This window comes from Coffea arabica, chromosome 1c, assembly GCF_036785885.1.
Source record: "Coffea arabica cultivar ET-39 chromosome 1c, Coffea Arabica ET-39 HiFi, whole genome shotgun sequence".
Lineage (NCBI taxonomy): Eukaryota > Viridiplantae > Streptophyta > Magnoliopsida > Gentianales > Rubiaceae > Coffea > Coffea arabica.
This window is the reverse complement of record NC_092310.1, coordinates 4751731-4764548: the sequence shown is the minus strand read 5'-3', so window position 1 is coordinate 4764548 and position 12818 is coordinate 4751731. Positions and strand designations below refer to the sequence as shown.

The window sequence follows — 12818 nt, the reverse complement described above, 5'->3', positions numbered from 1 at the left end:
GAGCTGGTCCTAAGCCTGCAAAACAGATAAGAACGAGCTAACAAAGGGGGGCCCGAGGGTGGTTCCCGAGGGCACTCCGACGGTCAAATTAGTTTTCCGGTGAGTGTGGTTCACGGGAAGCACAAGCGGTCCGGAGTAATTTGCCAATAGTGAGCGTACCTTGTACAGTTGATGTGTGCTATCATTTATACCTGCGAGGGAGTCCGACCTCCGTACGTTTCGGAACTTGCCCCGAATAGTCGGTATCCCGCACTCAGGGGGATTATCCCCGACCTCTTCGGGATGGACGCTTGCCCTCTCCAGGAGCCCTAGCAGCGCGGCCCAGGACGGCTACCCGGGGCCTGGGGCCAAGGCCCAGCTCGGCCGCACCTGGTCTGCCACGTGCCCAAGCCCAGGACGGGGCCTCTGCACTAGCCCCCTAGATTAGGTAAGGTTGTCAGGCAGACCTAATCTACCTCTGCCACGTGGGAGGCCAGGGCCACGCACTGCCCTGCCAAGGTCACCTCTGGTACAGTGCTGTCACAGGGACGCTGTGCCCGCGTCCTTTCAGTTGTCACGCCCCTTCGGTTTTCGTACCAGCATTAAATGCGTTCACATGGGGGTCGGTTCAAATTCACGCAACCGTTTTCCCCCCATTTCCCTGCCTTATAAATAGGAGTCATTAGATTTCAATCGACTCCATTTGCCATTTTTCCCTCCCCTTGTGCATTTTGCATTACCATTCTCCTTGTGCATTCGCATTTCCATTTCCCAGCAACTTCCGGCGTCTCGTGCCCAAATTTCGGCGAGTCTTCCATCCTCCTTCTGCCTTGATCGTCATCAGTAAGTCCCTTTTGCGACTCATCTTCCCTTTACAGTGTCTCTTTTTGCCTTCCGCCACCCTCTGCTTTTTATGTCAGGTCACTCCGACGTTACTTCCTCCGCGCCCCCGAGTCCGGCCCGTCGTAGAGCCACCAGAATCTTCATTTCTTCTTCGTCCTCGTCGTCGCCTTCCCCTCCTCCTTCTTCTTCTTCTGCTTCTAACCCAGGCCTGCTCCACCCCATAGACATCATGAGTTCTTCCTCTCCCCGTTCTCCTTCTGCTCACTCCCCTTCAGCCCGGGAGCTGGAGGAGGCAGCCGAGCTTGATGCCTACCTCGAGCGGCAGTCTGGCTCCACTTCTTCCCCTAAGTCTCCCCACGACTCTCCTGGCGGAGCCCAGGGAGGAGCTGGGGAGGACAGGGACTCCTCCGAGGGGACCCCTGACCACCCGCAGGGGGACGTTCCTGAATTCAGCTTCGGCTACCCTGACCACGAGGAGGTCACCATCTCCCCCGAGGCGGTGGCCGGATTGGTCAGGACCTACTCTATTCCTCCGGCCTTCGAACCAAGGGATGCCGGGCCCGACGACCGAGCCAGCCGACCTCCCCCTGGCGTCATAGCCATCTACAAGGAGCAGCTGATCGGGGGGCTCCGCCTTCCGGTTCCTCCAACCCTGGCCGAGGTCCTGAGCTACTTTGGGCTCAGGATCACCCAGGCTCACCCCAACTCGATCAGGATCGTCATAGGATTCCTGATCTACTGCAAACTCTGCTCCATTCCTTACTCCCTCTCCCTATTCCGAGCTGCTTTCGTCCTCAAGGCAGCCCTTCTTGGGTGGTATTACTTCTGCCGCCGGACCGGGAATCAAAGTCGGGGGGACAAGGGCTACCAGGACCTATTCTACAAATTCCCCTCTTCCGTCAAGAACTGGAAAGGGGACTTCTTTTTCGTCCGATCCACCGGTCTCGACGCCACCGCGTGGAGGGTCGGGGAGGTCAAGCTCGACCCCTACCCTAAGGACCTGGACTCTGAAACCCTCTTCCAGCTGCTGAACTCCAAGGTGAAGCTCACTGCCACCAAGTTCTCCAGCGAGCAGATCTCTGCGGTCGGACTGATGGGGACGTTGTCCGGGTCCTCTGGCGAGGTGGAGACCTCCCCCGTCGACCTCGACGCCTGTAACGCTGGCCCTAACCCTGTAGCCCGTTGCATTTGCATATGTGAATACCCTCTTATCGTCCTGCTTTGACTGATCCCGCGATTTTTCTTGCAGTGAGGAAGCTGTCCAAGCTGTTAGGCGCGTCCACTGAGGCGGAGACCACCACTCCCCAGCCAGAAGCTGCCCAGGAGGTCCCTGGGGCGACCTCGACTGTGGGGGGCGGCCAAGCCCCCCAGAAAGAAACGCAGGGAACCCCCTCTCCCACCAAGAAGGCTGCCAATAACAAGAAAAAGGTGGCCGGGCAGAAGAGGGGTCGAGGGGACGAGCCCTCCCAGCCCGCGAAGAAGCTCGCGCTGGTTCCAGTTCAGCCCCCTCCGCTTGCGCTGGCCTTGGGGGGGCCAGTCCATCTGGGCGTGGGCTCTGCCGAGGAGCATGCCCAGGAGTCAACTCTTCCGAGCTTGTGGCACTTCCGCCACGTTGCTCCCTTGAAACCGGGCTAAACCCCCACGATGCATGACCCCCGCCACTTCTGCCCGTCCTGGGAGCTCTCCATCAACGACCGAGCCCAGTTTTCCGAGGTGGCTCGCGAGCTGATGGTGGGCTCGGTCCTTCTTCGCGACAGGAGGTGGATGGAGCTGGCCGACCCTTCCGAGCTCTTGGACGCGTACTACACCGCCCAGGCTCAAGTAAGTCTAGCCCGTGGGTTAGTTTTTGCCTCCGTGTCTCGGTAAAGTAGTGTAACGCGCTGACCTGTTCTCTTTTCCCTCCAGGCCAACGCCGCTGGTGCCGCCCTGGCGACCCGCTTCTCCGAGCTGTCTCCCGACCTGGAGAAATTGCGGAAGAAGAATCTGGAGGCGGAGAAGAAGCTTTTCCAGGCCCTTAAGGAGGCAAGCTCCCTCAAGGTCAAACTGGGTAAGGCCGAGAAGGAGCTGGACACCGCTCAGGTCCAGCTCGCCTCCGCCAGGTCGGAGCTCGACCAGGAGAAAGCCAGCGTGGCCAAGCTGAAGGAGGAGCACGCCATCGAGCTCTCCGGCACCGTCAGCCGGGAGCGGAAGAAGGCTGTTCGGGATTTCCTTTCTTCCGAGCAGTTTGAGGAGGACATCGCCCTCCTTAACCTGCCCATCCTCCAGGTCGGCTTCACACGGGCTCTGGAACAGGTGAAGAAGCTCGACCCTCCTGGCCTCGACTTGACGAGCTTCAAAGACTACAACCCCGCGGCCGAGGAGAGGCTGGACTGGCTCTTTGACGGGTATCGCAAGGGGCATGCCCTGAAGGAGCTGGCGGGCCGAGCCGACACCGGGGCCGTGTTGGAGGAGGTTCCCTTGGAGGAGGGAGGGTCTCCCGGCAGAGCTGCCGGGAAGGAGCCGGTGGTCTAGGGCGGCGACCACTCCAGAAACCCTTTCCGTTTTCTTATAAGGATGTGATCATGCTCCAGTTGAAAATGCTCTTGAAGGCCCATCCGAGACGAAAGGTTCCCCCGCCTGGGAAGCCTTCACCATACGCCTCTCAGCATGTTTAAGGTGTACCTTCAGCTCCTGCTCCAGGCGGACTACCAGCAAGAAGAAGGGGGCCCGAGCTGTATTCTCTTCATAGCTCGGCACATTTTGTAGCAAATAGGCAGCTCGGGAGCTTTGTAATAGATAGGCAGCTCGGAGGCTTTGTAATAGATAGGTTTTGAATGCATATGCGAAATTTCGAAGAGTTATTCTGCCTTTCTTGCCTGCACGCAACGCCATGTGCCGATCTCCTGGGTCGAGCACCAAACGCGTCACCTTTTTAATCCAGCAATGGAGTTGCCCAACGGCAATCTAACTATTAAAATCATGTGCCGACCTCTTAGGTCGAGGACCAAACAAACTTACTAAGGGGATGTGCCAGCCTCTTGGGGCTGAGCACCTAAACATTAAGGGCGTTCTCTCCGACCTCCGGGGTCGAACGCGGGGCCCCCGGATTCGAAGGCTGGGGGCCTGGTCAACCTCCCGGGGTCGGGCTTCTACTTCGAAGCGGTAGCCCGTGCCGACCTCTTGGGGTCGAATCTCGGGTTTCGAACTCCTCTTCCGCTGACCTCCTGGGTCGAGCGCGGGGTTTCCAGAACCCTTCCAAACCTCCAAGTTTTCCTCAATCGTGCTGACCTCTTGGGTCGAACACTTCACCTGGATTCCGACTTTTCAGTTGTGCCGACCTCCTGGGCCGAACACCTCACCTGGATCCCTTCCACTCCGAAGCGATAACCCGTGTCGACCTCTTGGGATCGAACATCGGGTTTTGAACTCCTTTTTCGCCGACCTCCTGGGTCGAGCGCGGAGTTTCTAGAACCCTTCCTAGTTTCCATGTTCTTCCTAGTCGTGCCGACCTCCCGGGGTCGAGCATCGCCTGGAAGCTTTTAATTCGTACCGACCTCTGGGGTCGAACACTTCACCTCGATCCATCACTACCCCTAACCCCCCACTAGGACATTTAGTGAGGGGACGCTAAGTGTGCTAGTGCAAGGTGCAAACTTTAACTCTTGAAAGGAGCCAAGTACAACTGAAATTAAAATTGTGAAGTCGGGCTTTTATTGAATGATAAAACAAAAATTCGGATTTCAGAGAACAGACAACTGAGCACCCTGGTCTAACCTACGCTACAAACAGCCGCAGATTGGAGAAGTGCCAAGTACGAGGTACTTCAGATCCATCCATCTTGGCTAGCCTGCAGTAGCCAGCTCGGCTCACCTCAAGCACCTTGTATGGACCCTCCCAATTTGGGTCAAGCTTGTTGGAGCCGTGAGCTCGGCTAACGGAGTTCTTCCTTAGGACGAGGTCCCTAGGCTGGTACTGTATGGTTCTTATTCTAGCGTTATGATAGCGGGCGAGCTGGCTTTTGTACTTAGCCATCCGTACCGCTGCTTCTTCATGCCTAACCTCCAGTATGTCCAAGCTGTACCGCAGCTCTTCTTCATTGGTCCCCGCAACGAAGTTCTGTGTCCGGGGCGAGGGGAGAGCAATCTCCGCGGGTACCACCGCCTCTACTCCGTAAGTTAAGGAGAACGGGGTCTCATGGGTGGCCGTCCTGGGCGTGGTGCGGTAAGCCCAAAGGATATTGGGGAGCTCATCTAGCCAGCTCGATTGGGCGGATTCCAACCTAGTTTTCAACCCTTGCAGAACGGTTCGGTTAGCGTTCTCCACCTGACCATTGGCTTGGGGGTGACCGACCGACGTGAAGTGCTGGTTGATCCCGATCTCAGCGCACCAGCTCCGGAAAGGGTTCTCGGCGAACTGGCGGCCGTTGCCGGATATCAAGACGTGCGAGATGCCGAAGCGGCAGACGACGTTCCTCCGAAAGAATTTCTAGATCGCCTTCCCCGAAATAGAGACCAAGGGCTCTGCCTCCATCCACTTCGTGAAGTAGTCGATGGCCACCACGAGGTGCTCGTACTTTCCAAGAGTTCGGGGGAAAGGACCTAGGAGGTCTATCCCCCATTGGGCGAAAGGCCAGGGGCTGTGAATGGGGATCATTTCCTGAGCCGGCTGGTGGCGCAGTGAGGCGTGCACCTGGCAAGTTCGGCATTTCTGTACCAGTTCTGCGGCATCTCGGAAGACGAAGGGCCAAAAGTAGCTCAGGAGAAGGCACTTTTTGGCCAACACTCGGGACCCCACATGTGCCGCACATAACCCTTCATGTACCTCGCGGAGGACATAGTTACCTTCCTCGGGCGTCACGCACTTTAGTCAGGGAGATAAGTAAGACCTCCTGTAGAGGGTTCCCCCAGCGTAGGCGTACTTGGCAGCTCTGAACTGGATCCGGCGGGCCTCGGTTTTGTTCTCTGGGAGGACACCTGAGCTGAGGAAGTCCACGAGGGGTGTCATCCAAGTGGCCGAGCTGTCTATAGCCAGGACCTGGACCTGGTCGATACTTTTCTGTTTTACCACCTCTACCAGAACCTCCTTATTCAGGTGTACAAATGAGAAAGATGCCAGTTTTGACAGGGCGTCTGCGTGCTTGTTTTGCGATTTTGGTACCCGCTCGATTTCAAAGGTATCGAACAGAGCTACCGCCTCTCGCACTTTGGCCAAATATTTTTTCATGACATCCTCCTTGACTTCGTACTCCTCGAGGACTTGAAGGACGACGAGCTGAGAATCGCTCCTGACCTGGATCGCGGTTATTCCCATCTGGTGGGCTATCCGCAGTCCGGTGAGCAGGGCCTCGTACTCGGCCTCATTGTTAGATGCGGGGAAGTCCAATCGGAGGGCGTAGGTCAGCTCTTCCCCGGTAGGTGAGATGAGTAGCAGACCTGCTCCGCTTCCTTCCTTGCTGGAGGCCCCGTCTACGAACAATACCCAGGGCTCCTTCGGCAGTATTTCCTTGTGCAGGGGGCTTAACTCGGTTAGGCTCAAGCTAGCCCCCTCAGAAAGGAAGTTCGCCAAGGTTTGGGCCTTGATGGCTTTGCGAGACTGATAGCCGATGTCGTGCTCGGCTAGCTCGACGGCCCATTTGGTCATCCTGCCCGAGACCTCGGGCTTGGTGAGTATCTGACACAGGGGCTGGTCAGTCAGGACTACAATGCTGTAAGCCTGGAAGTAGGGGCGGAGTTTGCGGGCAGCGTGTACCAAGGCAAGGACCAGCTTCTCCGCCGGCGTGTACCTCGTCTCTGGCCCTTGTAGAGCGCGGCTGACGTAGTACACCGGTCTCTGAACCCCCCCGTCCTCCTGCACCAAAACCGCGTTGATGGCCTCGTTGCAGGCGGACAGGTAGAGGAACAGAGTCTCCCCTAGCTCCGGGGCGGTCAAAGTAGGCAACTCAGCCAGATAGGCCTTCAGGTCGGTGAAGGTTTTCTGGCACTCCTCTGTCCAGTGGAAATCCTTAGGCCCTTTCAAGACTCGGAAGAAGGGCAGCCCCCGGACCGCGGAGCGCGAGAGGAACCTACTTAGGGCGGCCATCCTCCCTGTGAGCCGTTGGACTTCCTTCACGTTCCTCGGAGGAGCCATGTCCATGATGGCCTGGAGTTTATCCGGGTTGGCCCGGATTCCCTCTCGGGACACCAGGAAACTCAGGAACCTTCCCGATCTGACTCCAAAGGTGCACTTCCTCGGATTTAGGCGCATCCGGCTCTCCCGTAGGATATCCAGGATCTCCCTTAGGTCGGGTATGAGCCGCTGGTCAGTTCGGCTTTTGACGATCATGTCGTCCACATAGACCTCCATGTTTTTGCCGATCTGATTTTGGAATAACTTGTTGACCAGGCGCTGGTAAGTAGCTCCCGCGTTCTTCAACCCGAACGGCATGGTCCTATAGCAGTAGGTTCCCTCCTCGGTGATGAAGGAGGTCTTATCCCGATTCTCCTCAGCCATCTCTATCTGGTGGTATTCCTTAAAGGCATCCAGAAAGCATAAAACGTCAAAACCCACGGTAGAGTCTACTAACCTGTCGATTCTTGGCAGGGGAAAACAGTCCTTTGGGCAGGCTTTGTTAAGGTCCGTGAAGTCTACGCACATCCTCCAAGTCTGGTCTTCCTTCCTGACTAGGACGGGATTGGCCAACCAGGTCGGGTAATAGACCTCCAGGATGATCTTGGACTCCAGCAACTTGCCGACCTCCGCCTTGATCACCTCATTCCTCTCGGGGGCGAAACTCCTTTTCTTCTGCTTCACCGGTTTGAAGTGAGGATCCACGTCGAGGTGGTGGACTGCCAGATCCGTTGGAATCCCGGGCATGTCCTCCACCATCCATGCGAAGACCTGGGAGTACTCCCTCAACAGGGCCTTCAAGCCTTCCTTCTCCTTGGCCGGCAACAATGCCCCGATGCGGAGGACCTGGTCGGGTCGCTCCTCCCTCAAGGGGAATTCCTCAATTTCGTCCTGTGTGCTCAACTGCTGTGTCTCGTCCCCTGGGATGTAGGGCTCCAAACTGGTCGTCTGGGCGACCACCTTCTCCGGCCCGCGGAGCGTGGCCAAGTAGCAAGTTCTGGCCACCTCTGGATCACCGTGCACCTCGGTTATCCCTCCTGGAGTGGGAAACTTCACACTGAGATGGAGGGTAGACGGAATAGCTCGGAGGGTATTCAGAACTGGCCGATCCAGGAACACGTTGTACGAGAATTACTGCTTGACCACCACGAAATTGACAGGGATGGTCCGGCATTTGGGGGCCTGCCCTACCGTGACCATCAGGGTGATCATTCCCTCCGGGTTAATTGGTGGCCCGGTGAAGCCCACCAGGGGTGTTCGAACCAGTGTCAACTGGTCGTCCTTCAACCCGAGCTCCTTGAACACCCGATAGAACATAATGTCAACCGCGCTAGTTTGGTCGACATACACCTTCTTTACCCGGTAGTTGTTGGTTACCACGTCTATCACTATGGCCTCGTGGTTCCCGGAGGCTAGGGGGACCGCATCCCTCGGCCCGAAGGTGATCTCCTCATTCATGCGCAAACGTTTCAAGGAGTCGTCCCCCTCGGGGGGTGGTCGCTTGTTTTTCCGAGCTGTATGACTATCTCCTCCCGTGGGGCCCCCAGCGATGGTGTTTATCACCCCGCTAGGTTCTGGCCGTCCAGGTCGGGGGAGTGGTTCCGAGGAGCGTCACGCCGCTCTGGGCGGTCGCGACGCTGTCCCTCGTACCTATCTCCGTAGTGGTTGCGCTCAGGCTCCCGACCTGGTCGGCGTACGAACCGTCCTAGAAAGCCGCGCTGGATCGGGTTCTCGATCTCCTTACGCAGGGCTCAGCATCCCTCCGTGTCATGTCCGACGTCGCGGTGAAAGGCGCAGTATCGGTCCTGGTTCCTTTTGTTCCAGGGCGTCCCCATCTTGGGCGGCCGATCTCCCAGCCCTTGCGCCTCCATAACAGTCAAGATCTGGGCTCTGGGCCGTGTCAGAGGGGTGTAGGTCTTCTCTGGGAGTGGCGGCGGTGCAGGGGCCTTCTCCTTCGAGAGTCGGTCGAAGACGTTTTTCTTGGTCGGGACGTCCTTGCCCTCTGGGGGGTTTGTCCGACCCTTCCGATCTCCGAGCTCCTGATCTGATTCTTTCTTCAGCCGACCTGCATCCTCAGCATTAGTGGCCTCGTGCGCCCTGCGCAGGAGCTCCTCCAGGTTTACGGCAGGCTTCTTGGCCAGATCGTAGAAAAGCTCCTCTACCCTGAGCCCGTTTGTGAAGGCGGCCATTACCACTTTTTCGTCTTTGTCCCTGACCTGCAAGCTTTCCGCATTGAAGTGGGTCATGAAATTTCTCAGCGACTCGTCGGGCCTTTGTCTGATGGACATCAGGTGGGTTGCGTTCCTCGCATAAACCTTCGAGAAGACGAACTGGGCTGCAAACTGCCGAGCCAGCTCGGGAAAACTCCGTATAGACCCCGGTGCCAGTCCCTGGAACCAGAGCCGTGCTTTCCCCTTCAGGAACATAGGGAAAGTTTTGCAGCGGACTTCGTCCGCGGCGGTTTGCAGGCGCATATGCGTCACGAAGACCGAAAGGTGGTCTTCCGGGTTTGTAGAGGCATCGTACATCTCGATGCTCGGAATCTTAAACCTGCGGGGTAGCGGGTAGTCCTCTATCTCCCGGGTAAAGGGCGAGGTTACGTAGTTGTTCTCGTACAGCCGGGGCCTCAAGATCTGCTCGAGCTCATCCCTGGCAGGTTCCAAATGAAGGGGGTCGCGAGGTCGGCTCTTGACAGACCGAGCAGGGGAACGCTCGAACCCATTCCGTGCGGGCTTCCGTGGGGAGGGGTCTCTCGGACGGCTCCTCGCGGACCGGTCGCGGGAATACCCATCGCTGTCTCCGACCACCGAGGCTCGCGGGCGAGGTGGAGTCCGTGGTCGTTTCCTCCTGGGGGGCTGGTCTCGTGACTCATCCTCCGAAGGGTCAGGGGGTGACTCCTCCTCCTTCCCCTTGGCCTTGGAGGTCTGTGCACCCCCAGCCCCATCTCCCTCCTTCGCCTGTCGGATTATATCTTCCAGTATGGGGAGATTCTCCGCCACGAACTGGAAGATCTGCTGCCTCCGCTCCCCTGAAAGGGCTGAGCCCCCGGCTCCCCGAGACGCCTCAGCCTCCTTTCGCTGGGACCTCTCACCGCCCCCAGGGCCGGTGCTTTATACCGTGCGCTTGGATCGCGTTCTGGCCATCAACACTATCTTACTTACCTTTCGGTTCCCACAGACGGCGCCAACTGAAGAAGCGTTGAGCTTCTCTGGACCGAGCTGACCTGATCAGCTCGGGGTGCTGATGGCAGAGTTGGTCCCAAGCCTGCAAAACAGATAAGAACGAGCTAACAAAGGGGGGCCCGAGGGTGGTCCCCGAGGGCACTCCGACGGTCAAGTTAGTTTTTCGGTGAGTGTGGTTCACGGGAAGCACAAGCGGTCCGGAGTAATTTGCCAATAGTGAGCGTACCTTGTACAGTTGATGTGTGCTATCATTTATACCTGCGAGAGAGTCCGACCTCCGTACGTTTCGGGACTTGCCCCGAATAGTCGGTATCCCGCAATCAGGGGGATTATCCCCGACCTCTTCGGGATGGACGCTTGCCCCCTCCAGGAGCCCTAGCAGCGCGGCCCAGGATGGCTACCCGGGGCCTGGGGCCAAGGCCCAGTTCGGCCGCACCTGGGCTGCCACGTGCCCAGGCCCAGGACGGGGCCTCTGCAGGCCCCTTGGTTGACTTGACGCTAGCGGTGCCGTTGCCAAGCTCCTTAATCAAAAGGGAGTTGTTCTTCTTCACGATCTCCCATATCAGCAGCCTCGGTACTGTCGCCCTGCTCTACTCTCCATTTTTCTCTTTTGTGTTTGCTTCTTATTACATTCTTGGAATAATGGCGGAGCAAAACGAATCACAGAATCTAGGAGATTCCTCGACAGGAGATGTTCCGTGATCCAAGTTCCCCATATTTTTTGAACTCTGCTGATTACACCAATGCTTCGTTAGTTCCAACGTTGCTTGACGGTGACAATTACCAACGGTGGAAACGAAATATTTTGAATTCTTTGAGAAGCAAAAATAAAATCCCATTTGTGAATGGAGAATTGCCACAACCGAAAGTTGGAAGCCGTGAAGCGTTGTTTTGGAGTAAATGTGATGGGCTTGTTCTTTCATGGCTTATCAATTCGATTAGCCCGGATCTGCATAATTCAATCACTTATCATGACTCGGCTAGGGAACTTTGGGTGGATTTGGAAGAACGTTTTAGTCAAAACAATGAACCCAGAATCTATGAAATAAGAAAGGACATTGCTTTGTCTACTCAAGGAACAGCTTCAGTGACCACTTTTTACTCCAAACTTAAAGCCTTATGGGATGAGTTGAGTGCCTATTCAAACCCTCCAAATTGCTCATGTGGGGGACTGAAAGAATGGCTTGCTGAAAGGGACAAAGAGCGCTCACACCAATTTTTGATGGGATTGGATGAAAAATTTAAAACCATTCGATCTCAAATATTGGCAACTGAGCCTCTCCCTTCCCTTAATCGTATATTTAACATGGTTAAGACGGAAGAGAAGCAACTGAGTCTTCTTAGTCCACACGATTCTGATGGGGCAGGAGCTTTCTATGTTCAGCAGCCACGATCTAGTTCAGGTAGACGGCAACCATCTCAATACAGTTCTGAGATGCTTCGTGTTCGGCGACAGCAAGGCCAACCACGTCAGAATGGAAATCAATCTTCGAAACAACCCAAATTACGATGTGATCATTGTAATAAGGCTGGCCATACAATGGATCGATGTTGGGAGCTTATAGGGTATCCGAATAATTGGCAGTCTTCTAGGAAAAATCCCACCGCTGCAAATGTGTGCTCGGATGATACAACAACTTCCTCAAATTCCACTACTCCAATTAATGGTTTGACAGCCGCACAGTATGAGCAACTTTTGTCATTGTTGAAAAGTGACAAAAATGCTGACTTGGTTAATTTTGCTGGTAACGTAACCCATCCTTTAACTCCAAATTCCTCATCCTCTTGTTGCACTTGGTTACTAGACACAGGTGCTACTCATCACTTTATAGGTGATAAAACTTTTTTGTTTGACCTAGTTAAATCAAAAAAATTCACTAATATATTCCTACCTGATGGCACTGTGAAGCAACTCTGCGAATATGGTAGTCATCATTTAAACTCCCTAATTACTTTGCATAATATTTTGCATGCTCCAAGTTTCCATTGTAATCTTATCTCTATCAGTAGTCTCACTAAAGAACACAATTGTGTTGCCCTATTTTTTTCCTGATTTTTGTGTTGTCCAGGACCTACGCTCGAGGAAACTGATTGGGGTAGGTAAGGAACGGGATGGTCTTTACTACTTTACCACAGACTATAATGAGTCACGTCATGGCAAAGCGAATACTGCTACAGGATCCGCTGTTCTCTGGCATCAAAGGCTAGGACATCCTTCACACGACCGGTTGGCGTCAATACCCAACTTTTCTCATATTCGTTCTGATAAAATTTGCCAAGAATGTACTGTGTGCCCTTTGGCAAAGGCTTCTAGACAAGTTTTTTCTCCAAGCATTCATAAATCTATGACTCCTTTTCATTTGGTTCATATTGATATATGGGGACCCTATCAAACACCTTCAAGTTCTGGGGGCTCATTTTTTCTTAACTCTTGTGGATGACTGTACTAGAGCAGTCTGGACATATTTATTAAAACACAAGAATGAAGCTTCTCATGTTTTTCAAAATTTTTATTCTTTGATTCACACTCAATTTGGGTTTCAAATTAAACAAGTCAGAAGCGACAATGCACTAGAACTTACTGAAGGGGCCATGGCATTATTCTTTAGAAATAAAGGGATTGTTAATCAAACCTCTTGTGCTGGTACACCTCAACAAAATGGGGTTGTCGAAAGAAAGCATAGAGACATCCTTAATGTGGCTCGTGCTCTTCGGTTTCAGAGCAACTTG

At 54.9% G+C, this 12818-nt stretch overlaps 1 protein-coding gene across 1 annotated transcript; it reads left to right on the top strand.

Moving 5' to 3' along the window:
• Positions 1-10779: 10779 nt before the first annotated feature.
• LOC140038477 (uncharacterized) lies at positions 10780-12529 on the top strand. The gene is made up of 2 exons (XM_072083848.1): positions 10780-11838; positions 12158-12529. Exons 1-2 carry the CDS (start codon positions 10780-10782, stop codon positions 12527-12529), a joined length of 1431 nt encoding a protein of 476 aa, XP_071939949.1.
• The last annotated feature ends 289 nt before the right edge of the window (positions 12530-12818 follow it).